Source organism: Poecile atricapillus, chromosome 9 (assembly GCF_030490865.1).
Source record: "Poecile atricapillus isolate bPoeAtr1 chromosome 9, bPoeAtr1.hap1, whole genome shotgun sequence".
NCBI lineage: Eukaryota > Metazoa > Chordata > Aves > Passeriformes > Paridae > Poecile > Poecile atricapillus.
Window position 1 is genome coordinate 6,268,095 of NC_081257.1, and position 22,261 is coordinate 6,290,355.

The window sequence follows — 22,261 nt, forward strand, 5'->3', positions numbered from 1 at the left end:
AAAAAATGGCATTTTTGTGCTTCTCAACCAAACCACTTGTCCTGTGTCATCTGCAGCACCCTGCAAGTGTTGCAGATCATTTAGGCAAGTCTGAAATGCTGCCAGTCCCAGATGCAGTTTTATGTATTATAAACTTGGTGTTACCAGTATTAAATCCAGCTCAAGGCTGAGTGTCTGCCCTGAGCTTAATCCAGGTGGGAAGAGGGGTCTTTGCTATGAGCTAAACCTTAAAATATCAGAAAAAGTGTTTTAGGAGCATCCCTAAACCTCTAAAATATCAGAAAAAGTGTTTTAAGAGCATCCTTTAACCTCTAAACCTCTAAACTATCAGAAAAAGTGTTTTAGGAGCATCCCTAAACCTCTAAAATATCAGAAAAAGTGTTTTAGGAGCATCCCTGCTTCTCAGGAAGCAAAAGCTTGGAGGATGTATTGAGAATATGTTCTGCTCCCAAATTGCTCTGCAAATCCCTGGTCTGAATTTCTGCCACTCCACCTCTGTGTGTTCACCAGGACACCTCCATGTTCTGGGAAAATATTCACTTTTCCCTCGCTTTATAAGCATTACTGGCCAAGGGCAAGTCAGAAAGTAAAAGTACAATTATGTTATACTGCAGGAAAAAAAAAATGGTGTCCTTTAATTGTTTTTTAAGCAGTAGAAAGGTAAAAATTTCCACATAACTTCTTGTCCTTAAGCTGCTGGTTTTGAGACCTAATATTTAAGTGTAAAATGAGCAATTAATTCTTCATGAATGTCTAGCCATTTTTCTGCAGTGTTTGGTAAAATAAGCTGTTTGTTAGAAGTGATTACTCACGTGAAGTGTGTGCCAATGAGTCAACAAACCAACCCAAAATGTCTGGGCTTCCATCTGAGCCTTACTGTAAATGATAATAAATATCAAACATCCAAATGTATTTATAATTTATAATTTTTATATATATATATATATATGTTTAATGTCATTGTTGTTAATTATTAATTATTATTAATAATTTATTGATAATAAATAGTAAATAGCCAGAGTGACAGACACTGAAAAGTAGATGTTAAAAATACCCCCAAGATGACAAATAATTCTTGGTGTGTAGGTTGTTAACAGAAGAGAAAAACACTGAATTTTCTGTAAAGCTCCGTTGGTGCTAGTCAACAGTTCATAAAATGCTATTTATTATTTTCCTTTTAAACAGCAATCTGAGTTTTTAAAAGTGTTTTAAGAGCATATTTCAACTCCACAAGCTGAAATTCCTTTTTTTTTTGTTGCAGATCTGGGACATGAGTGATGATGAAACAGTTTGAAATCAGGTGCTGAGGAGGAGGAGGAGGAGGAGGATGCTCTGGACTGCAGCCCTGCCTTTTATCTCTGCTTTGAGGAGTTAATGATTGCTTACCCCTCCTGAGTGCTGCAAAGACAAACAAACAGAACCCACGTTTTGCCATGAATAACTTCACTTTCAAAGCAGTCTCTTATGGACAGAACTCTCCATGTTTTCATTTTTATTGTGTAAATAACTGGAGCAATGTGCTTGTGTTTAAACCTGGTCCTTCTTTTTTTGGGTTTTTTTTTTGTTTTTTGGTTTTTTTTCCAAGTTTCTAAATATGGCTTACATGTAAAAAATGCTGCTTAAGTAAATTTGGGTGGTTTGTTTGGGCCAGGTTTTATTTTGCTTCTCAATGGTCATGTCCAAGCAGCATTTCTGAATGGCTTTTTTCATCTCTCTCAGATTTGAGGCACTTTAGTTGGAATTTGTTCAGGCTGATCATTTTCTGCTCTTGGGGGTTAAATTCAATGTTTAATGGTGGGCAGGAGTAGGTAAGGACCTGATCCTGCTGCCTCCACCCCAGGAATTATTCACAAACATGAATTTCAGGTGCAGTTGTTCTGGATGTGGCCATGGAGTTGTTATTCCCTGTGAAGATCCCATCTTCTCATGCCATGGAAACAAAGTGCTTTGACTGATTTTTGCCCAGAAAGACCCAAATGCATTTCTATCATGATCAGGCTCCCCTGAAGCTCAGAGAAGGCTCTGTTTTATGGTAAAAAATTGCTTTAGGAGGTGGAGGGTCATTGATTCAGTCAAAACCTGTAGGGAAATGCTTCACTGAAATGAGAAATTTGTTCTCTGACTTTGCTGTTCTCGGGTGTGGCCATGCAGAACCGTGCAGGTGTTCAAAAAGAGCAATTCTCTTTTCCTTTTTGCTTCATTTCATTGTTTCAAGTGGCTTCAGAGATTGTGGCTGAGCACAAACAGGAGTTTGAGAATCCTCAGGTTTAAAAAACAGCTTGAGGAAAAAGGAGTTTTAAAATATCAAAGCACATGACTGCAAAATTGAAAGAGAATCTGTTGGTCTTGGAATAGGTTTTAGAAGGAAATTTGAAATCCCTTTCATAGCTTTATATTGTGGGGTTTATGAGTTAACTCACTTAGAAAAAATGCAAATCACTTTATCTGCCAAGCAGCCTCTATTTCCCAGATAATGAAAATTAATTGGTCTATCCAATTATTTTAAGTTCTTTCCTTAACATAAGTCCTGAAATTTGTTTTTGGTAGAGAATTTCCCAGCTTCTCTCTCATCAGAAGAAATTCAGTCAGAAATTCAGATATCAAGGATATCTGCAGCTCCCATCTTCTGAGCAGAAAAGGAGATTTACTGAAGCCTGCTGGGGTTTGCACCAAGTGTCTAAAATAGCCAATATTGTCTAAAGTAGCCAAGATTTCTATTTATTTAATATCATAGTCATTATATTTACATGATTTCTTACCTAGGGGAATGTCTAGCTTAGGTAACTTAAGTGTAATATAAAAATATATATGAATGCAATATATTTTGGAAATCAGAGTAAATCATCTCTTGGTGGTCAGGCACTGGAGACTGAGATTGAAACCCTGAAATGTGCATTTTTAAAACAATTAAAATACAGCATAACTTTGCAGCCATGGTTTTAGCCATGCCACAGCCCAGCTGGAGCCATGGGTTGGTGCCAGGGCAGTTTAAAGGGAATAATCTGCTTTTTTTAATCTTTGGGAGTTGCTGACCGTGGAGTGTGAATGGCTCTGCAATTTGGGGTTATCTAAGACTTGAAAGCTGCACATCTTCCTGAGCCTGGTGAACAATAATCATTGTTTTCAACAGCTGGAGCTGTGCTGGGCAGTGTCTGTGCAGGGCAGCAGAGGCTCAGGGCTCAGCTCTGCCAGCCTGGGCTGCTCCCAGAGCTCTCTGCTCTGCACAAACGCTTCACTCACTCACAACTCCCCTGCTCAGACTGAAATGCTGCTTTTCTCTTCTTCTTTGCCTTTTACTGAGTGAGAATCCATTCCAAAGAGTGAATGAATGTACATTCAATCCTGATAGCAGATAAACCCGTGTGTTTGCTGCCTTGCATGCACAGAGCCCAGCTCCAGTGCTTGCTGTTCAGTGGGACAAGCTGAACTTTCCCTTTCTTCATGGAGGAGCTGGGATTTGAATGTTATTTGTGCTGCCATGGCACCAGTGAAGAGAAAAATACTGAATTTTCTCCATTGCTGCCAATCAACAGTTCATAAAATGCTATTTATGATTCCTTTTAAACAGTGGATTTAAGCAGTAAACAGGGAAGAACCTGAACTTTCACTGGAGAACCCAGCCAGGGCTTTCCAGGTGTGAACCAAATCTCTTGGGAAGAGGGAATGAGCAGCCTCAGAGGATCCTGCTCCTGTTCTTCCATTATCTGATAGGAATACACTGGCACAGTGTGGCAGCCTGCAGCTGGGACAGCCCTGTGCCTCACCTGGGGACATGGAATTGTGCCAGGAGATCTCAGTGGAGAGCTCTGACACCCTTTTGGGCATTAAAGAAACTGATGGAATGCCAGCTTCAGTTGTGATTGCACCCTGCTGCCAGCTGGAGCTGTGCTCCAGGATCAGCCCAGCGCTGTGTTCTGCTGGCTGAGGTTTAGGATTTGTTGTGTGATCCATCAGAGTGAGGGACTGGAGATTCTGTGGGGGTTTTCCTCCTTGGGACCATGGGGAATGGATTTCCCTCAGGGACACCTGGGAGCTCTGCTGCTGCTGCTGCTGCCATCGCTGCCACGGCCAGAACCCTTCCCAGGGTGGCTCCTCTGAGTCTGAAGCCTTCAGCACTGGGATATGTGAGGGAGAAAGGCACAAATGTGAAAATCTGAGATCATGGAGCAAGATCCATGATGGCCCAGACAGGTTGATTGAGAAGGAACCACAGGAGTTCCATTCCCAGGAAGCTGATGGCTCCCAAGAACTGAAGAGGTCCTGCTCCAGTAGAAGGCAGCAGCACTGGAGGCATTTTGGCACAACAAAGGAAACTGCAGTGACTGTTCCAGGCTTTAAAATCATTGAATTTCAGCTTGGACAAATGTTCTCCCTTCCCTGTGTCCTCAGAGGAGCCCAGTGAGGTAAAGTAAAACTCCCATTTTGTCATCTTTGATATTCTTACCCCACTTTCTGCAGGTCCCTGCCCAGGGCAGGGGGTGGCACTGGATCATCTTAAAAAGGTCCTTTCCAGCCCCTTCACATTACATGACTCTAATCTTGTTCCTGTGTGTAAATTCTGGCTGCTCACCTTACGTAGCTGCAACAGAAGGATTTGCAAAATGGGGTGACTCTGCCATCTGTGAGCACTTTATTCTAGTTTTTCACTTGTGCTCTTAGTTAGAAAACTCACTGAAATGGGTTTTATTCCTGAGCTTTGCTCTGTGGAATCATATGGTAGTGCTTGTTTCTCCCTCTCAGTGAATGTTCCTGAATATCTGCTAGTTTGCATGTCTGGGTTGCTGATGGAATCAGGGAAGCATTTGGTGGGAAAAGACCCTTTGGGCCATCAAGTCCAAGGCTCAGCCCTGCTGCTCCGTGCTCACCCTGCTCTGGGGCTGTGCTGGGCCACAGAGAGCTCCCCCTTTTCCCTTTGAGTTCCTCCCCCTCTCTGCAGGCACCCCATGGAACACTGAGGCTCTGGGATGGGGTTTGGGATTTGCTGTGCAGGATTCCCACCGAGGCTGCCTGAGGTCACTGGTGATGATCAAGGACTCTGCCTCACACAGAATCCACAAGTTCGCTTCTACACAGTTCCTCTTCAAAGCACAACCGAATTTTAAGAGTTGCAGGCGAGTCCTGGCTCTGGATTCTTGTGGGAATAGGAAGAATTGCTCACATTCTCACAGAAAAAAATCCATTTCAAGCTGGCACACAGCCAGCCTGTCTGTTCCGGGTGCCCCTGGCTCAGGGATGCTGCTCTGGGACTTGGCATTCAGGGTGCACACAGGAAAAGAGAGCAGCAGCAGCTCAGTGCTGGGATTTTTACTGCCAAATTTTGAATTTCTTCTGGAAATAACAATGCAAGGCTTTCCTTAGAAACAAATAAGCATTTATACTCCAAAGAGAGCCATTAAAGAAGTATTTGCAACATGGGAAATTTTAGCTGACTTCATAAGAAACAGAGTCTGGAAGATGTCTCCAGCCTGTTACCATTTGGCTTCATTAATTCCTTTTTTTCTATTTTTTTTTTAATTTTTTATTTCATTTTCAGTGCAGCTGATGTGCTCGAGCATATCCTGCCAGAAGGAAACTTTCCTTCCAGAGGCTGTTGTGCACCTTTGCTCTTGCACAGCACCTGGATTAACTTTTAAAAGGCACAAATACTACACTAGGAGGACTTTGGACTGTGCCAGGGTGTGAATTCCTCACCCATGCAAACCCAGCTCTCCTTCCCTGCAGCTCCCTGGGCCTTCTCCAGATCCCAACACCACCACAGGTAAAGCTTTAGGTTTGAAATTCATCTGGACCTGCCCTCTCTGTTGCCTCTTCAGCTTTCCAGTACATTCATTTCTGGAAAGTTCATTTTCTTACCTGTGCAACACTTGGCAGGTTTGGGAGTAAAATAACCCTAACAGTTTATTGACTTTTGTTTTTTTCCTCTTTCTCATTTTACTGTTACTGAGAACCTATCAAGAATCTCTCTGGGCTTTATTCTCAGTTAATCCTGGCTCGAGTTTTGTTGCCATATTGAAGGTTTAATAACCAGGTGTGGCTTGTGCTCCTCTGTAGCCCCATTTCTCTTCAGGCCAGCACTGACACCCTGCAATCCTCATCCTTCCACAGCTTGCAAAGGAATCCCTGGAATGGGTCACTGGAGGATCATTTTCACCAGGCTGAAGCTGCTCCCAGCAGAATGAACAGCGCTGAGCTGTGATGTGCTCTGAGCACCTTCAGCTATTCCATCTCTTAGGGCAGCAGCTTTTTCACCTCATTTCCCAGTCTGGGTGATCTCACCCCAGAATAAGGATGCAGATGACTGCTCCAGCCTTGTTTCAGTTCAAGCTCTAATTGCAGCCTCTCTAATTCCATTATCAGCCTGTTGTGACTTAACCACAGCACTTTCACAAATGCAGTGGAATTATTTAGGATAGATTTTCAATTGCTTGTCAGAATTTAACCAGCACAGGTTCCTCCTGCTTAATCAAGCCAGCATTCCCTTGCCTCTGGAGCTCCCTGGGCTTAGGGAGAAAAAGGACAATCAGGAGATCTGGAAGGAAATCTGGGCTGTGTTTCCTGGCTGGCAGGGAGCACACACTCCTCCCCTCCATCACCCTCCTGCCTGTTTCCTCCTGCTCTGGGCAGGGCAGTGATGGAAGCACAGTGGGCTTTGTCTCACCTTAAATGCAAAAAATGTCAAATTGCTTCTTAATAAAATATTGGAGTGGGCTAACAGGAGGGGATGGGAGCAACCATACTGTGCTGTGCTTCTCCAAATCAAATCCAAATCAAATCAAATCAAATCCAAATCAAATCCAAATCCAAATCAATGAGTTTTCAAAAACTGTTCCTTGTAATTTCCATCCTCTCCCATCCAGTTACTCTCTGTTCTTACATTCCTTGGCTGTGGGCTGCTGCTTCAGTAGTCTGAGCATGCAGAAATTGAGGCTTGTGTGGAACTTCAGCCTTTGGCTCTGGCACACTTTTGCAAGATCTCAGCAGAATGATTCATGGTTTGATTTGTTGGTGAAATACTCTGCACTGCAGAAATAGGAAAGGGGAGACATTAAACTGCAGGTCTGTAGGTTTTTGCCTTAATTCCTCCTTTGGTCAGATGGACTTCATGATCTCCTGGTGGTGTTCACTCATCCCCCAGCCTGCCCTGCAAGGCCCAGGGCACGTGAGATGCAGGCTGGGCTCACTCTGCAATGCTTCTGCTTCCCCATGGAACCAGGCCAGAGCTGCCTGGAGCAGAGCTGCTGGAATTGTTTCCTCATTGGGAAGGAAGCAGGGAAGCTTCCATGTCTGCTGCTCTGGAAGCATTTGGGTTTTGATGGGTTTTGCTGTCCTTTCTTCCCTCTTTTTCTTCTTTTTCCGTTTCTCTGCGCATCCCCTGAGGGCTCCACGTTCATTTCCAGGGACAGACTTCCCTCAAATCAGCAGTGAGGGATCCTCCACAGCAGGCACGATTTTCCTTGAGGTTTTTCCTTTGTCTGTGACTTTATTTTCATTTTGTGCTTCCAAGGCTGACTTTTATCCAGTAATTCCGTAGGTGTTGCCACTTCCTCAGGAACCTGTGACTCAGGCGACGTTTAAATGCCATGACATCACCAGCAGCTCCCCTTGGAATTGCTGCTTTCCAAAAAAAGCCTCTTGGCTTTGCTTTTAATCCTCCCAGCTCTGCTTTGAGGGTTTTTGTGTGTGAGGGGGATGAGAGGGTTTCATTCCTTAAGGCAGCCCTGCCATGGCTGAAATCGCCAGCACGACTTGAAATGAGAGATCTTTGTTTCCCCACCACTATTTATGAATGAAATCATTGTAACCAGGCCTTTGTGGAGGTTCTGCTCCTGTAAATCGGCTTCATTCACTCCTGGAGTGGGGAGGAGAAGGTCTGAGCGTGGTTTGCAGCGTTGTTTTGGAAGCAGCTGAGCACAGCAGCTCCAGGGTGGATTCCAGAGTCTCCTGCCCCAGGACAGCTCCATGGGAGCTCTGGGCTGGCCGAGGAGCAGCTCTGGGGCAGGGCAGGCTGTCCCCAAAGGCAGTGGCAGCAGGAGGGCCTGGGGAACATCTGGCCAGCTGTTTCCTGCTTGGCCAGCGGCCGTGGCCACGTCAGTGCGGCAGGAGCGGTGCTGAGGAGCCCTGGCAGGAATTGTGGCCATGGGAGGAATGTCAGCGTGGCTGGCTCCTGGCTCAGGCTGTTCTGGAGCTCAGGATCCTTTGCTGGGGCTCTGCAGGACTCGTGCAGCGCAGCCTGAGCCCTGCCTGTGCTTCTGCTGGGCTCTCCTGAGCAGGCAGAGCCTCTCTGGAGCCACTGACAGCAAAACTCAGCGGGAAGGGAGCTCAGTGGCTGCTCCAGTCAGGGCTTTTCTTCCAGTGATGTCAAAATCTGGAACTATTATGAATTAAAGTTATTTTTCAGATGACACATTAGACCAAAGTTCTCAAAAAAAGGTTCTGTATCTCTTCTGCATCTCTTTCTGCTTTTTCTGATTTATTTTTTTTTAATTCACCTTACCTTCCTAAAGTTGCTGTTGAGTTTCCCTTGTGTGCTTAATTTTCTAAATTACCTTAAAAATTACTTTTAGTGAAAAGCTCTCGCTCAAGTCCCAGCCAGTGGAGGTGTCCCAGTGATTTATCATTTTTGGCACAGGGAGATGCAGGTGCTGTGAGTGTGATAACACCACAGTTATTTGGTTGCACAAAGGCAGTTTTCCTCTGATTAAAACATTTGCTGTTGCATCTCTCTTGCGTGCATTTAGCCACTAATTTGTGATTTTTCTGGGCTGTAGATTCTGCCCTATGAACTCAGCAACACCACAGGCTTAAGCCAGGGGGTTTTTTTGTCCCTGATTTGCAAGGGAGGGATGGAGCAGGTCACAGCTTTGCTGGACAGATCCCACTGTCATTTCCAGCCACGATGGGACCCGTGCATTTCTTTCCCTCTGGATAGTATTTGGAAATGTCATTAAGAGATTCCCAGAGATAACTTCAAGACAGCAATTCCTAGAAGTCCTCTGGGAGCAGAGAATAACAAAATACCTGTTGGTGTGAGCTCCTGGAGAAGAATGGGGCTGAAATGTCACTGGGTGTCAGGAGGGGCTGGCACTCAGGACATGGGGACGTGCAGCACAGCACGTTCCACACCATCACCAGAGCAATTCTCCTGCTTCACTTGTGGCTGATTTCAGAAATTTCCTAAGCCAAGGTGTTCCAGCTTTCCCAGTTTGGAGTTTAATGGCACCAATTTTTAAATTGCTTTTTAAAGCAGCGCTTGTTTGGAGCAGGGTTGTGCTCCCTGTTTCTGTCCCAGCCGTGGGAAGTGGATGGAGGCAGAATTCCCTGGGCTGTGTGGGGCCAGGGAAAGCCCTGAGTGCCTGAGGTGCTTCAGAGTGAGGCTTTGGCACAGCAAGAGCAGAGGCAGTGGGGGCAGCTGGGCAGGAGAAGCCACAGTGCAGATTCTGCAGCTCTGCCCCACCTCTGACACTGCTCCTTGGCCCAGGACTGGTTCCTGGAATTCGTTTCCCTCAGTTTTTGTTGGATGCCCAGCTTGGGATGCTCTTTGATGGTGTCATAAACCGGGTTTCAAACTCTTGAGAGAAGTCTGATGTCAAATGTAAAGACAATCTTACACTAAGCATGTATTTTTGAAAGCTATGTGTGTAAAAGAGATTAAATAAATCTGTTGTTAACTTTCAGCTGCTCTCTGTTTCAGTTTGGCTCTTTCTTGCAGGTGTGTTTGGGCAGTGTCCAGGATGGGCCTGGGCTTTGTGGAACAAATCACCTGAAATGGGGAGGAGTCACCCAAGAGCTTTGCTATTCTCCTGGAAGACAAACAGGAGAGGAAATGCGATTTGAATGCTCTTTTTTAAAAGGAATTTCTGGGTTTGAGGCTCGAGGTGTTTGTCACCCATCTCTGGAGCTTGGCTTTGTCTCAGTTCAGTGATCCCAGAGGGATTCAGATCCACACCCAGCTGGAATTGGGGGTGACAGAGCTCAGCAGCCCAGGCTGAGAGGGGCAGGAAATGTTGGCTGTGTCCTCCCATTGAAAGTTCTGTCCCCAGGAACCAAAGCTGTGGATTCATTTGGTGTGCCTTGACTTTGGCAATGGAACAGAATTAAAAAGCAAGTAAGACTTGGGCTTGGGTTTTTTAAAATGTTCTTAATTAACAAGAATTTCTTAATTCTGATCATATATTACAAATATACTCCAGAGGAGAGAAAAAAAAGGGGGGGTTCACTTTTTGAGTGAGCTACAGAGCAGCGTTCATGAGCTAAGTACAAAGTGTAAATAAGTTGCCATGACCTGTAATTTGTTGGGATCTACAGTGGTGTTAGTGATATTTTTGTGTTTTACAAACTTTTCCCAGTGTTGTCATTGGCTCTTTTCCCCAGTCAAGCTTTTCACTAAAAAAAAAAAGTACAAAACTTCCATTATGAGGGAAGAGCAAATGAACTGAAAAATCCTTTGAAAGCCTTGCCCAGTGCCCCAAATCTCTGTTGTAGTGAAGCTCCAGCAATTCTTTTGTCCTTCCACGTTAATGTTTTCCTTTCCCCCCTTGTTCCAGTTCCAGATGGGAGATAGGAAGGGGCAGGAGAAGCTGGAGGAGATCCAGGAGGAGCAGCTGGATGGAGCCTGCCTGGCCCAGGGCTGGCCCAGGGGCTGTCACTGCTTTGAGGAGCTCCAGTTCATCCCCCAGGCCTTGGCACATCCCCTTCTCTGCCCAGGGACCTCTCCTGAGGCTCAGCAGCCTTTATTTTTTTTCTTTTGAGGGGCTCCCACACTCCTGTGGGGTTTCCAGGCTTGTGGAACAACAGGGAGCTGTGGCTGGAAGGCTTCAGAGGGTCCCAGGCAGGACAGGTCACCCAGGCAGCTTCCACCTTCTCGGGGACAGAAATCAACCCAACTCCTCTGGTGCTCTCAGGAAGGGCAGGAATGTTCTCAATTTGTATCTCCAGAGCAATTCAAGCAACAGATTTTCTTCAGCAGACTCCCCCCCCCAGAAGCTGAACAAATAAATACAGATCTGGAAGGTTCACGTGGGCTCCGTGGACGATCCCTGCGCTCCCAAACCCCTCCTGGCTGGGGCTCCTGCAGTGTTTGGCTTGAGGTTGGAGTGGAGCTGGTTCCCACTTTGGGGATGCAGAGCTCAGCACTGGAGGTTTCCTGAGGGGAGAATCTTTGCTGGGTAAATTGCAGCTTTCTCAACTCTCAAAATGTTGCCGCTCTCCCAGCGCTGGGGTTTGGTTGTTTTGTGTTCCTGCAGTTCCCAAGGATCTGTTTTCCTTTTTCTTTCATTTCAAAATGAACCCATCTGTTTTGTGGCTGTGTCAAAAAGACTTGAAAATGTGAAGCTAAATGCCTCAAGGACAGAATGAATTCCAAATTCCATTATTCAGAATAACCTGATTTTAATTTCACTCCTGAAAAATTGAAGTATTTTTTTCTGAGTGTTGGGAGTGCGTAACACACTTGTGAGGAATCAGAGTTACAACTGATCACATGAGTTAGAACCCAAATAACTGATGGCAAGAAAGCTCTCCAGGCACTGCAGCACTTTGATGATGTTGTTTGTTGTCCCTGGGTGTCTGTGCAGGGCAAACGGCCACACAGCAGTGAAGATTTGTGCAAGTAATATAAAAACAATGCTCTGTAGCTGTTCTTTAGCATTAGAAAGGCAGAAAACCAATTTTTTTTAATGGCTGGGGAGTTGTGTAAAGGAGTCTCAAAAGTCCAGAGTGATGTGTGAGCTGATTTAGCCGTGCTGGTAAAATGGACATTTCCCTGAGGGGAATGTAATTTCCTTTGAGAGAGGAGGAGATGGGATCTCAGATGGGGCAGTGTTAAAACGAGCAAAATTTTCATCTAAATAGAGAATATTTCCTGCCTTCAGTGGTTTGTTTTTAATGATCCCTGATGGGTGGATCTGTATTGAGTTTGATGCTCAGCCTTTGCCCGGGCATTTTTCACATTTCCTCTGAGAATTGGTAGGACCAAAACTGCGTCCAGAGCTCAGCTGCCACAGGGCAGAGCAGGAGGAGAATCCCACACTCCTCTTTCCTGCATTTCCAGGCAGAAATTGTTTATTTGTTGGATTAATCACTCAAAGGTACAGATGTGTCAGCAAAGCCATGATTTGATTTACTGCTGCTGCTTTTGCATCATCCTGAGAGGCCAGAGCTCGACCAGGCTGCATTTGTAAGCCTGGCAGCAAGCAAAGCATTATTTTCTGGTGTGAGGAAATCTGGTGAAAATCTTTAAAACAAGCCCTGGGATTGTTTTAAATGGTGGCTTTGTAATTCTTGGGGATTTTTTTCTTCATTTCCCCACCTGAAAAGTCCACGTTTGAGTTAATGACATTAATTACATTCCCCAGAGCAGGGAGCTGGAGGCTGAATTAGCTGTCAGAGGAGGGAGCAAAACCAAGAACTCTGAAACAGGACAATTCATGCAACATCTTGAGAAGTTGAGGTGCATTTTACCTTTACATGGTTGATGATTCTGAGCCCTGCTCTTGGCCTGTATTGAGCCAGGTTCATCTTTATCACAACAAAGGAAATGTCTGGAGTGCTTTCAGATGTTATTTTCCTCTGGACACTTTCCTGATGTGTCCTTGGGGCTTTCTCACAGCAAAAGGTGAGTTATGGACCTGTGTGTGACTGTGTTCCAGGGGGAAAAATGAGAATATTGCTTGCACTGCAGAACCAGGGCTGCTGGTCTCTGCTGTTATTTTATTAATGGCACTTGCAGGTTAATAAATGACTTATTTTAATCTCGAATTTCCAATTCCTGAGGGAGGTGTGAGAGCTGCTGGGGAGGAGAGACAAGTGACAAGAGGTTGCTGTTAAGGTGAAAACCTTCACAGCAGAGGGTGAATTCATTTTTAGCAGCTCTGATTTGGGGTGTGCTTCCTGAGCAGGTGTGTTCGTGTCAGGGCATGGAACAGACACTGGAGCAGCCAGGACAGGGCCAGGAACTCCTCAGGGCCTGTGAGGAGTGAAAATGGCATCAACTTCACCCCAGGTATGTCAGGGAAATCAAGAGAAAAGCCTTTGTTCCCTGTGGTGCTGTTTGAACTCACACTTTCCTCTGGGGAAGTTGATAAACTGAGATTTTCTGTAGGATTTTCTTAGCAGGAGCCCAAGAACTCATCCCTTGGAAGGAAGAAGGAAAAGGAAAAGCTCTTGCTTTGATCTGTGAGTATTGTTAGTTCTTTCCACTATTTTCATCTCTACTTCCCCCTTCAAAAAAAAAAAAAAAGTGAATATTGCACTGAATATTACAGTGTGGCACTGAGAGCAAAGGTTTAGCCTTAGCCTGAGAAATATAATTTTTTTAATGTATTGGATAATTTCTTTTCCTCTGAAAGAGAAAAAAATTAAAATAATCCTGTACTTTTTAACTACCTAGAACTACTCTAACCTCAGCTGTACATTGTTTATATTTTATCACACAAGCCAGATGTCATTAACACAGCTCAACCCACGATATTTTACTGTTTTCAGGAAGCAGGAGATGAGAGCTTTGTGCTTTCCTGGATTCAAAAAGGTAACCTTGATTCCCCACGCTAGCAGAGGCTCTCAGAAGGGCTCTGTGTGCAGAGCATTCCCCCAAACTGAGTAAACAGTGTGAAGATAAGCAGCTTTTTGCCTATGAGATGTAGCAGGCATTTGGCTGACACAGCCTCGTGTTGACAGATGCCTTTGTGTCTCTTTGTGATGGAGAGAAGACAGATGTTCTCCCTGGCATTTAAGAAAGCTGCTGCTTAGCAAAATGAAATATAAAATTAGGCTGAACAGTGCAGCAGCGAGCAGAGAAAGTGGCCGGGCTGTGAGCAAGAAAAGCCTGAAAGGTCTCATGTGACTGCAGTGAAATGTGAAATGTGCAAGTCAGTAACTGCTTTGTCATGATGTGAAATTAGCCCGTGGAAAAAGGGATTGTTTTTTCCAGCTCTGCTGCAATATAAATGCATGCCAGTGTGAATGGCCAGCCGTGCCAGCAGAGGAATGTCCCTGGCTCTGGATGCCAGAGTGACAGCAATTAGTGACACAGCAATTAGCAGCTCAGAACCCCTGCCCAGCTGAGCTCCTGCTCCTTCACCAGGGAAAAGAGGGGAATTTCCTGTTCCTCAGGAATGGAGCCCACAGCAGGACACTGCCCACAGGGAAGGGGCAGCCTGAACTGGGAATGCTCTGCACTGGTCCCACCGTGTGCAGCTGCAGCACTTCACACAGAAATTCACAATTCACAATTCCATTATCTTGGCTGCCTTGTACCAGAAGAGCACTTGAGGCAGCTGTTCCAGAGAGGAGCAGAATGGTTCCCATTTAAAGAGAGGTTAAAAACTTACTAAATGGATGTCATTTCTATCAAGAGCTCTTCAGGGATAAAATGTGCTTTATCATACCTTGTAATCCAGCTGTGGAATCACTGTCTGCTAAGGGAAGAGAGCTGGGAGCACACCTGGGGCTGCAGCAGGAGGATGCAGAGGGGTTTAACTGCAAGAAGGATTCAAAGATAGCACGAACACTCCCCTGTGCCAAGGCCAGGGAGTGCACAAATACCACTGGAAATGTTTCTGTGGCTCTAAGAACACGAGCTGGTGCTGTTTGGACACTGGAGAAGCCTCCATTGACAGGGATCATCCATCAGCCCCCCGGGCAGCTCAGGCTCACTGTGCTCATGCCTGGGGCCACAGCAGCACTGCCCAGCTCACTCTGGATCCATCTGCCTGCAAAGGTGACTTCCACATCCAAGCCAGCCTGAAACACATCCAGAGTGCATTCAGGAGAGGACACTCCCTGAGCCCCTGAGCCCTGAGGATGTTGGTGGTGATTTCTGAGGGAAATGAAGGCTGGGTGGCAATAGGAACAAGGTGGGTGTGTGGGGTGAACTGCAGGCACAGCTGGAAGTGCCTGTCAGGAGCTGGCAGAAGATGCCATCACAAAGAGCTCAATGAAATCAGTCTGGGCTGGTTTCTCCAAGCCATGCTGCCACCCCTGTGCCAGTTAGAAAAGTCCTTTTTCCAGGGAGGAAACGGAGTTTGCTGGAAGTTCCTCAGCTGGCAGCCACTGATGTGCCTGGCCTGTGGTGTGGAGCCCCTGACAGCTGGCACAGGGATGTTTTCCTGGGATGTTTTCCCTTTTTCCTGAAGGCACAGCAGCTCCCCGTGGGGTGCTCTGCCCTTGGCTGCCCCCACACACCCTCCCAGCCCAGGCTCAGGCTCTCCCCACACAGAGATGTTCCAGATGTGTCTCACCAACCTCCTGGAAGCGTTCTCAGGGCATCCCCTCACCCCGAGGGGTCTGCAGACCCTGCTGAGCCAGTTTCAACTGCATCTCGCTCCTTTCAGAGCTGCTGTTCATTCTGGAGCCCCTCTCCTGCCTGTCTCCCTGGCCTTTCTCACACTCAGCCTGTTCAAGGGTGAACCTGGAACACAGCATGGTGAATGTCCACGTTTGAAACTGTTCTCACCAGGGAGGGATTCCCTGAAGAAGCTGAGGGACACACAAAATGCCACAAAATTTGTCTTCTCATGGACAGAAAAGCAGGAGCAGCTGGTGCTTTCCAAACCAGTTCCTGTCCAGGTGAGTGCCCCAAGGGCCAGCACGGCTGCAGGGGATTTTTATTGCTGTAAAGGATTTTGTGACAAACTCTTGTAGGAAAACCCCCCTGAACTCCAGACCGAGGCTGTGGCAGCCCCACCAGTGGGTTTGTGGTCCTAAAAAAGGCAGGGATGCTTGGAAGGAAAGCAGGATGTGGCCAGAGGTTTGTTTCTGCCTCACACACACCAGGAGGAACACACTTAGGAACACACCTGTGATTTAAGAGCACTTTATTGTTCTTTAAGGCTACTTTTAAGTACAAAAAAAAAAGATGGCCTGCCAAACCTTTTTTTTTTTTTTTTTTTCCAGGTGAAACAAGGCCACAAAAGAATGGTATATTACAGATTTACAAACACAGAGAGAATCTTTCAAACTGAACTGTAGATAACCTGGCTCTGTGAAGAAACTTCACCACGTCTCGTGATGGTGAGTTCAGTTTAGTGTCCTTCCACCTCCCCCCAACCCTTTGGCTTTCGTGACATTGTTGTGTCCAGTATCTGTTCTACTGAACATAGCACATTAAATCTTTATTGCCCTCAAATCCATTTACCTATCTCAGATAAGTAAATGTAACCTTGTAAAACAGCTATTATTGAAAATATTAGCTTTAAAAACATTATCTGATTTGTGTTTACAAAGAAATAGAGGAGTCACATTTTCCACAGAGTCCATCTACAGTATTAGTATTGACTGTTATACTGCTCAGTAGCCTGTAGCAATAACAAACGAGTGGCTATTAATGCTAATGCAGTGTTCTCATAGAATAACTGTGTTCCTGCACTTTTTACTGTATTACAGACAAATCTACAACAAAAAAAAAAAAAGATCAACTTTTTTCTCCAAACAAACAAAAAAAAAAAAAGAATGATTACAATAAAGGAAAGGGAAAAATTAAATAGCTACATATCATTAACAAATTAATTGTTCCTCAAAAAATACCTACAAATTTCTCTGTACATTCTTTACGCACAGCGTAACGATGGTCTTAAAGTTACCTATATAAAAAAGTGTTCTTTTAACAATCTTCCTACAGAGAGTAGGGTACTGAATGCCAAAGCAAGGAAGCGTTGACTACCCAGTAAGATGGTAGTGAAATGTGTAAAACTGGGGGGCTTAGGTGTTGGGTTGGTTTTTTTGTGGGTTTTTTTTGCATTTTTTTAAAGAAAACTGAGCAGCCACCTTCTCACCAAGAGTAAGAGCCAATCTCCCGATCTCTTTCTACCCTGCACCTTTTCCAAATTAAATAGCTTAACTTTAAAAAAAAATAACAAAAAGCATAAAATAGAAGCCACAATGGACCCAATACTGTAACATAGTCCATAATACATCACTTGGGAGTTCATCTTCCAACCAGAGCTCACTTCCTACACTGAGCCCATCCCTTCAGGTACAGAAACCAAGCCCTGGCTGCAACTGTCCTGGGAAGATGGAATGTACTGGGGAGAGTAGTTACACTGAACAAGAAGAAGAGAAGCTCTTAGCACTAGCACAGCTGTGGTTTTATGCCTGCCTCTACTGCCTAGTTTCTAATTAGTAGCTATTAATATAGCAAATGATAATAAATGCAGTAATACCTGTATAAAATCTACTGGAGGAATGTATGCTGCGACTTGGCGTAGGCTGATGGATTGGCTTAAAAAAAGACCAAAAACAAAATAAACAAAGGGAAAGATCGTCTTTCACAAACTGTAACAATCTGTTGTCCAGCCAAGATCCGTAAGGGTAGCAGTTCCTGCAGCTAGTTCAGGGTGGATTACACAGACTGGGGATTGGGAAGCAGATCCCTGTGAAGCAGCAGTGCTGCACCAGGCCTGTCCTGAGCTGCCCTCGGTGCTGCCGCCACTAAAGTGAATAGCAAATACAAATATCATAGAGTACAACTGTACCAGCAGTAAGTATATCTAGGGTTGTTACTGACAAAAATAAACTAATTCTGAAGAGAAGCTAATAAGTATTATGATTCTTACTGTCTATACATTAATAGATACCAGCTATTTTTCATAAAACATGCATCGTTAAGCACTATGGAACCCTCCAACCTCAGCTCTACTCTAACAAACTGCAGTGTTTAGGAAAAAATGCCCGTGTTCTGTAAATTATGCAGTCCAGTTGCAAGCACTAAGCACCTGAAATCTAAAGAGAGAAAGACCTATAACCTGTATGAGACTTCCCCTTCCAAAGCTGTTTTGCTCTAAGAAAAATCAAACTGATAGAAATGTCATCCTTAAACCCTTTTTTCAGCAGTTTGCCCTCAAAATATTAGCCTCTTCCAGAAAGTTGCTGTGCAACTTCAGTCCTCCTCCAATAGTGCAAATCATACATGACAGTTCTTTTCAAGTATATACATACAAAATTACTTCACAGAGGGAAAAAAAAAAAAAAAAAGCAATGTAAGCAAACCAGACAAATTCTAGTCTTGAGAAGCTAAGAAAAGCAAAAAAGCACTTGGGTCAACCAACTAAGTGTAATGGCTTTTGTGGATTAGCGTGCATTATTTTTTTAAGGGGCAGCAGATTTGCATCAGAGGTTTCTTTGGTAATTGAGGCAGGAAAAAAAAAAGGATGCTACATCGTATGAATCTTTATGAAATAGTTCCTGCTATCGTCTTTAAGGGCACCCTTTTGCAACAACAACAAAAAAAACAAAAACCAACGAAGTGAGTACACAAAACCGTGTGTTGAAAACTAACCTCCTCTCCCCCAGCACTATTTAAGCACTTGTTCCAAGCTCAGTCAAACCATGCAAATTGCCGCCGGGAAGGGTGCGGTCCTCAGGAGGCCACGGAGGGCGAGTGATTGTGGCTGACCATGTGGGAGGAAGGGGACGCCTGGCCCCGCCGCGACGCCGACTCGGGGCTGCTGCCCACGCCGTCCTTGGCAGCCTTGATCTGCAGCCACGTGTCCCCCAGTGCTTTGGCAAAGTGGTCATCCACAGAGCCCGTGATGGACACCGAGTTCGCCACCGGCTCGGGCTCCTTGTAGTTCTTGCCCAGGCTCCTGCGGAAGTGCTCCTCCACCACCGGGTCACACGCAGCGGTGGCTGTGGGGACAGCAGCACAGGGACTCAACACCCTGCCAGCACTCACAGCCTGCACCTCATCCTGCGGGCTCTCACACAGCCCTGCAATGGCCTGCCTCGGAATCACCTTAAAGCTCAGCCCTCTCACTCCACCCCTGCCATGGCAGGGACACCTCCCACTGTCCCAGGTGCTCCCAGCCCTGTCCAGCCTGGCCTTGGGCACTGCCAGGGATCCAGGGACAGCCACAGCTGCTCTGGGCACCTGTGCCAGGGCCTGCCACCCTCACAGGGAACAATTCCTGCCCAAATCCCATCCAGCCCTGCCCTCTGGGGCATGGGAAGCCATTCCCCTTATCCCCTCACTCCAGGGCCTTGTCCCACGTCCCTGTCCAGCTCTCCTGGAGCCCTTTCAGGAACTGGAAGGGGCTCTAAGTTCTCCCCAGGGCCTTCTCCTCTCCAGGCTCAACTCCCCCATCTCTCCCAGGCTGGCTCCAGAGCAGAGGGGCTCCAGCCCCCAAAGCATCTCCCTGTCACTACAAGTGCCTGTCACAAGGATGGCCTTCCTCACACCCTGACAGACCTGGGAGTGAAAGGGGTGGGCAACGAGGTGGGAAGGAAGGAGTTAAAATGATAAAAAACCAACTGGAGTTAAGTATTTCAGTGTTTCTGTGACCTGGAACAGGTGAGCTTTTACATATAATTGCATTTTTACCTCAGGGAACTAACAGCTCCAGCTCCAATTCTGTGGAAACCTTCTCCCAAAACAATCACGAAGAACTTATATTTAGGCTTAAATGGAATTAATGATGTAAACAGTTGTTTAAAATCAGCTCCCAAGCCTGCTGATAGCAGTCAGGTGTGAGGAGACCTCATCCTCGACTGCAGCATGCCAAAAGCTGAGCTCAGGGTTTCATCTTACTCCACACACTTGTGCTGGGAGCAGTCAGAACTAAATTAATCATGAGCACTGCTGTAAGCGCTGTAAGTCTATTACCAAAGCCTTAAAAGACAGGTTTGGAACAAGAACTGTAGCAACTCCTCAGTCAAAATAAAAGAGCACTGCAGTTTTACAATTTAGAATCAGTATTTGTGTGTCTTAATAAGAACTGTCTTTCCAAAATTACTTGGAACTAGGATCCATGGCACAGCCCCCCTGCTTGATCCTAAAGCAATGTTTGATTGATCCTAAAATAAACATGAGTGTCATGCACAGACACCTCTTCACCTGACAGGAAACAAATCTTTTTTGGAAACATCCAGCCCTGTTCCCATGCCCACTGGAGCAGCTCTCCTGAGACCAGTAGCACCAGCTTGTAACATCTGAGTTCCCCAATGACTGATTTCTCTCTAAGGGCCTCCTTCAGCTCCCAATTATACTTATCAACAGTATACTGATCTTTATAAAAATAAAAAAAATACCAATAATAAAATAGGAAAAATTACCCTGCTGTGGGCTTTAGGTTGCTGCCTACATCATGCTGGTATTGTTCCATATTGTTCCATGGACACATCCTGGCTGCTGGAGCCCCACTGCCCTGAGCTTTTGGCAATGGTGCAAGTGAAAGCTCTGCCCCAGCAGGTGAAGGACTGGCAAGGGAAGGGCTGAGCTTCCCCTGTGCTTTCTGTGCAGTGCGAGTGAACAGAAACAGCCCAACTTTCCCAGCAAGTACTGCCTGAGCAGATCTCGTGAGCAGTACTCATTGCACAGAAGGCAGAAAGCTAAAGCTCCCTGCTTGGGTTGCTGTAGCAACTGCCCTCCAAAGGTTTTTGTGCTATCCATGCAGAGCAGGGTGGAGGGTATGGGCTTTGGAAGGGGATTTGTGGCCGCAGGAAAGATTTCTGCGACTGCAGCTGAATCCCAAGAGTCTCCTGGCTATTGAGAGAGCAGGGGAAACTACAGCTCCTAAAATAAGAGCGTGGGGGGATCTGCTGGCCCTGGCTGCTGTTTGTCAGCTGCACTAAAATAAACATAATGACTTATTTGTCTGTGTGGGGTGCTCATTTGTTTTGTTTTTCAATAAGCTTTTCAAAACAAGAAGAAAGAACACCTCTCTCCCCCAGGCTGTGCAGCGGTACCTCTCCTGCCGTGGCACAGGAGGGGACAAAGGGGTGGCCATTGTTTCACCCCCGTTTCTCCCTGTCAGTGTGGGCACAGGGGGACCATTCTGCTCTGCTGGGAAGGCAGGAGGGCAGCTGGGAGGGTGGCACTTACAGCTGGAGGGTCTCCTGTAGGCAGCCCCCGAGCAGGCGCTGTGGGCGATGGGGCAGTGGGACAGGTTGCAGTTGCGGTTGTTGGCAGAAGCACAGGTGATCACAGAGGGACGGTTCTGCAGGGGACACAAAGCACAGTGGCACACTCAGCAGCAGCAATTTGTATCTTCATATCAAACCCCAGAATATTCAGCTGTTTCTTTGATTAAAAATTAAAATCCACATTGCGTTTCCACAGTGGTTCTTGTGTAAGTGAACTGAAAAAGGGCAGTGTGAAAGTAAATCTTAAAAGTGATCTTACACTGATGGTTGCAATGTCACAGCCATGGTAATTAAATCCATAAACTATCCATTTCATATTAAACCCCTAAATATCCAATATTTCTATGATCAAAATGAAAATCCACATCACATTTCCACAGAGGTTCTTGTTGTTTCAGTGAACAGAAACAGGGCAGTGTGAAAGCAAATCTTTAAAGTAATTTTACAGTGATTGTGTCAACTTCACTGAGTTCCATATCCAGCACTAAATGCCAACAAATTAAATGTTTGTTTCATTCTGTGGCTACACATACATAGAAGGGTTTTGCAGATTTTCCAGGTATTTGTTGTCTTGCTGTTATAATTTTTGTTCAGAAGCTGAGTTTTCCTAGCCCTACCTCTGTATTCCACATGGGATGTACATTAAATATGAAGAACTCTGAGCCACTCTAGACCACAAATCCTTCCCTGTTGGAATTTACCTGCCTTTCCAGCATGTGAATTAATTCATACTTAATTTAACATCAATGTCATTCTCAGCACATGCAAACTCCCTAAAATGTATATTCACAGCTACATTACATTAGAACTCCACCATCTTAGTGTAACTATGAAATACTCTTTTTCATAATTGTTTATTATGGAAATTTACACAAGGCTCTGGGAAAAGAAATATCCCAGTTTCTCCAGGTGGCTGAAGGGAAACAACAGATATTGGAATAAATTCCATATATTTGATGATGCAAGGAGTCCATTATACTCGATGCAAATTAAGTAGTAAGCATTCAAAATATTAACAGAATTGATATAACTTAATTTCTTGACCATTTTACAAAATTTTACCCACAAAAAAATCACCTACCCCCATACAAGGTGAGTGAGGAAGGAGGGAATTTCCCCTCTTTCATGGAACATCAGGCATTGTAAGAACAAGGCCAGTAAAGTAAAAGAGCTGAGCTTTCCAGGGCAGTTTAACACAATTTTTGCCAGGACTGAACAGCAATGAGGTTATTTACATCTTAACTGGCAGCAAAGTAAAAAAAGTAAATAAAGAAAGCCAGAAGAATTATTTGATTTTTCTGTAAGCAATTCACATGTGGGAGTGATTATTTTCCATAGGGGCCAGGATTTTGTGCCTCTCTGAAGTGGTTTTTGAGAAAGGCATGTATTCAATTCTCTTCAGAAGAGT

The 22,261-nt window shown here is 45.3% G+C and overlaps 2 protein-coding genes across 5 annotated transcripts in view; one reads left to right on the forward strand and one right to left on the reverse strand.

Annotated features, from left to right (window-relative positions):
• The window catches only part of ATG7 (autophagy related 7), an 82,333-nt gene extending 72,664 nt beyond the window's left edge, over nt 1-9,669 (forward strand). For both annotated transcript variants that reach the window (XM_058844717.1, XM_058844722.1), the window contains one exon: nt 1,262-9,669. In XM_058844717.1, the coding sequence (XP_058700700.1) occupies nt 1,262-1,278 (17 nt within the window). In that variant the 3' untranslated portion in view covers nt 1,279-9,669. The remainder of the gene's footprint in view (nt 1-1,261) is intronic.
• A 6,991-nt stretch (nt 9,670-16,660) lies between these two features.
• The window catches only part of VGLL4 (vestigial like family member 4), a 75,316-nt gene continuing 69,715 nt past the window's right edge, over nt 16,661-22,261 (reverse strand). For all 3 annotated transcript variants that reach the window (XM_058845284.1, XM_058845285.1, XM_058845283.1), the window contains 2 exons: nt 20,813-20,927; nt 16,661-18,621 (listed from right to left, as the gene is read on the reverse strand). In XM_058845284.1, the coding sequence (XP_058701267.1) occupies nt 18,353-18,621; nt 20,813-20,927 (384 nt within the window). In that variant the 3' untranslated portion in view covers nt 16,661-18,352. The remainder of the gene's footprint in view (nt 18,622-20,812; nt 20,928-22,261) is intronic.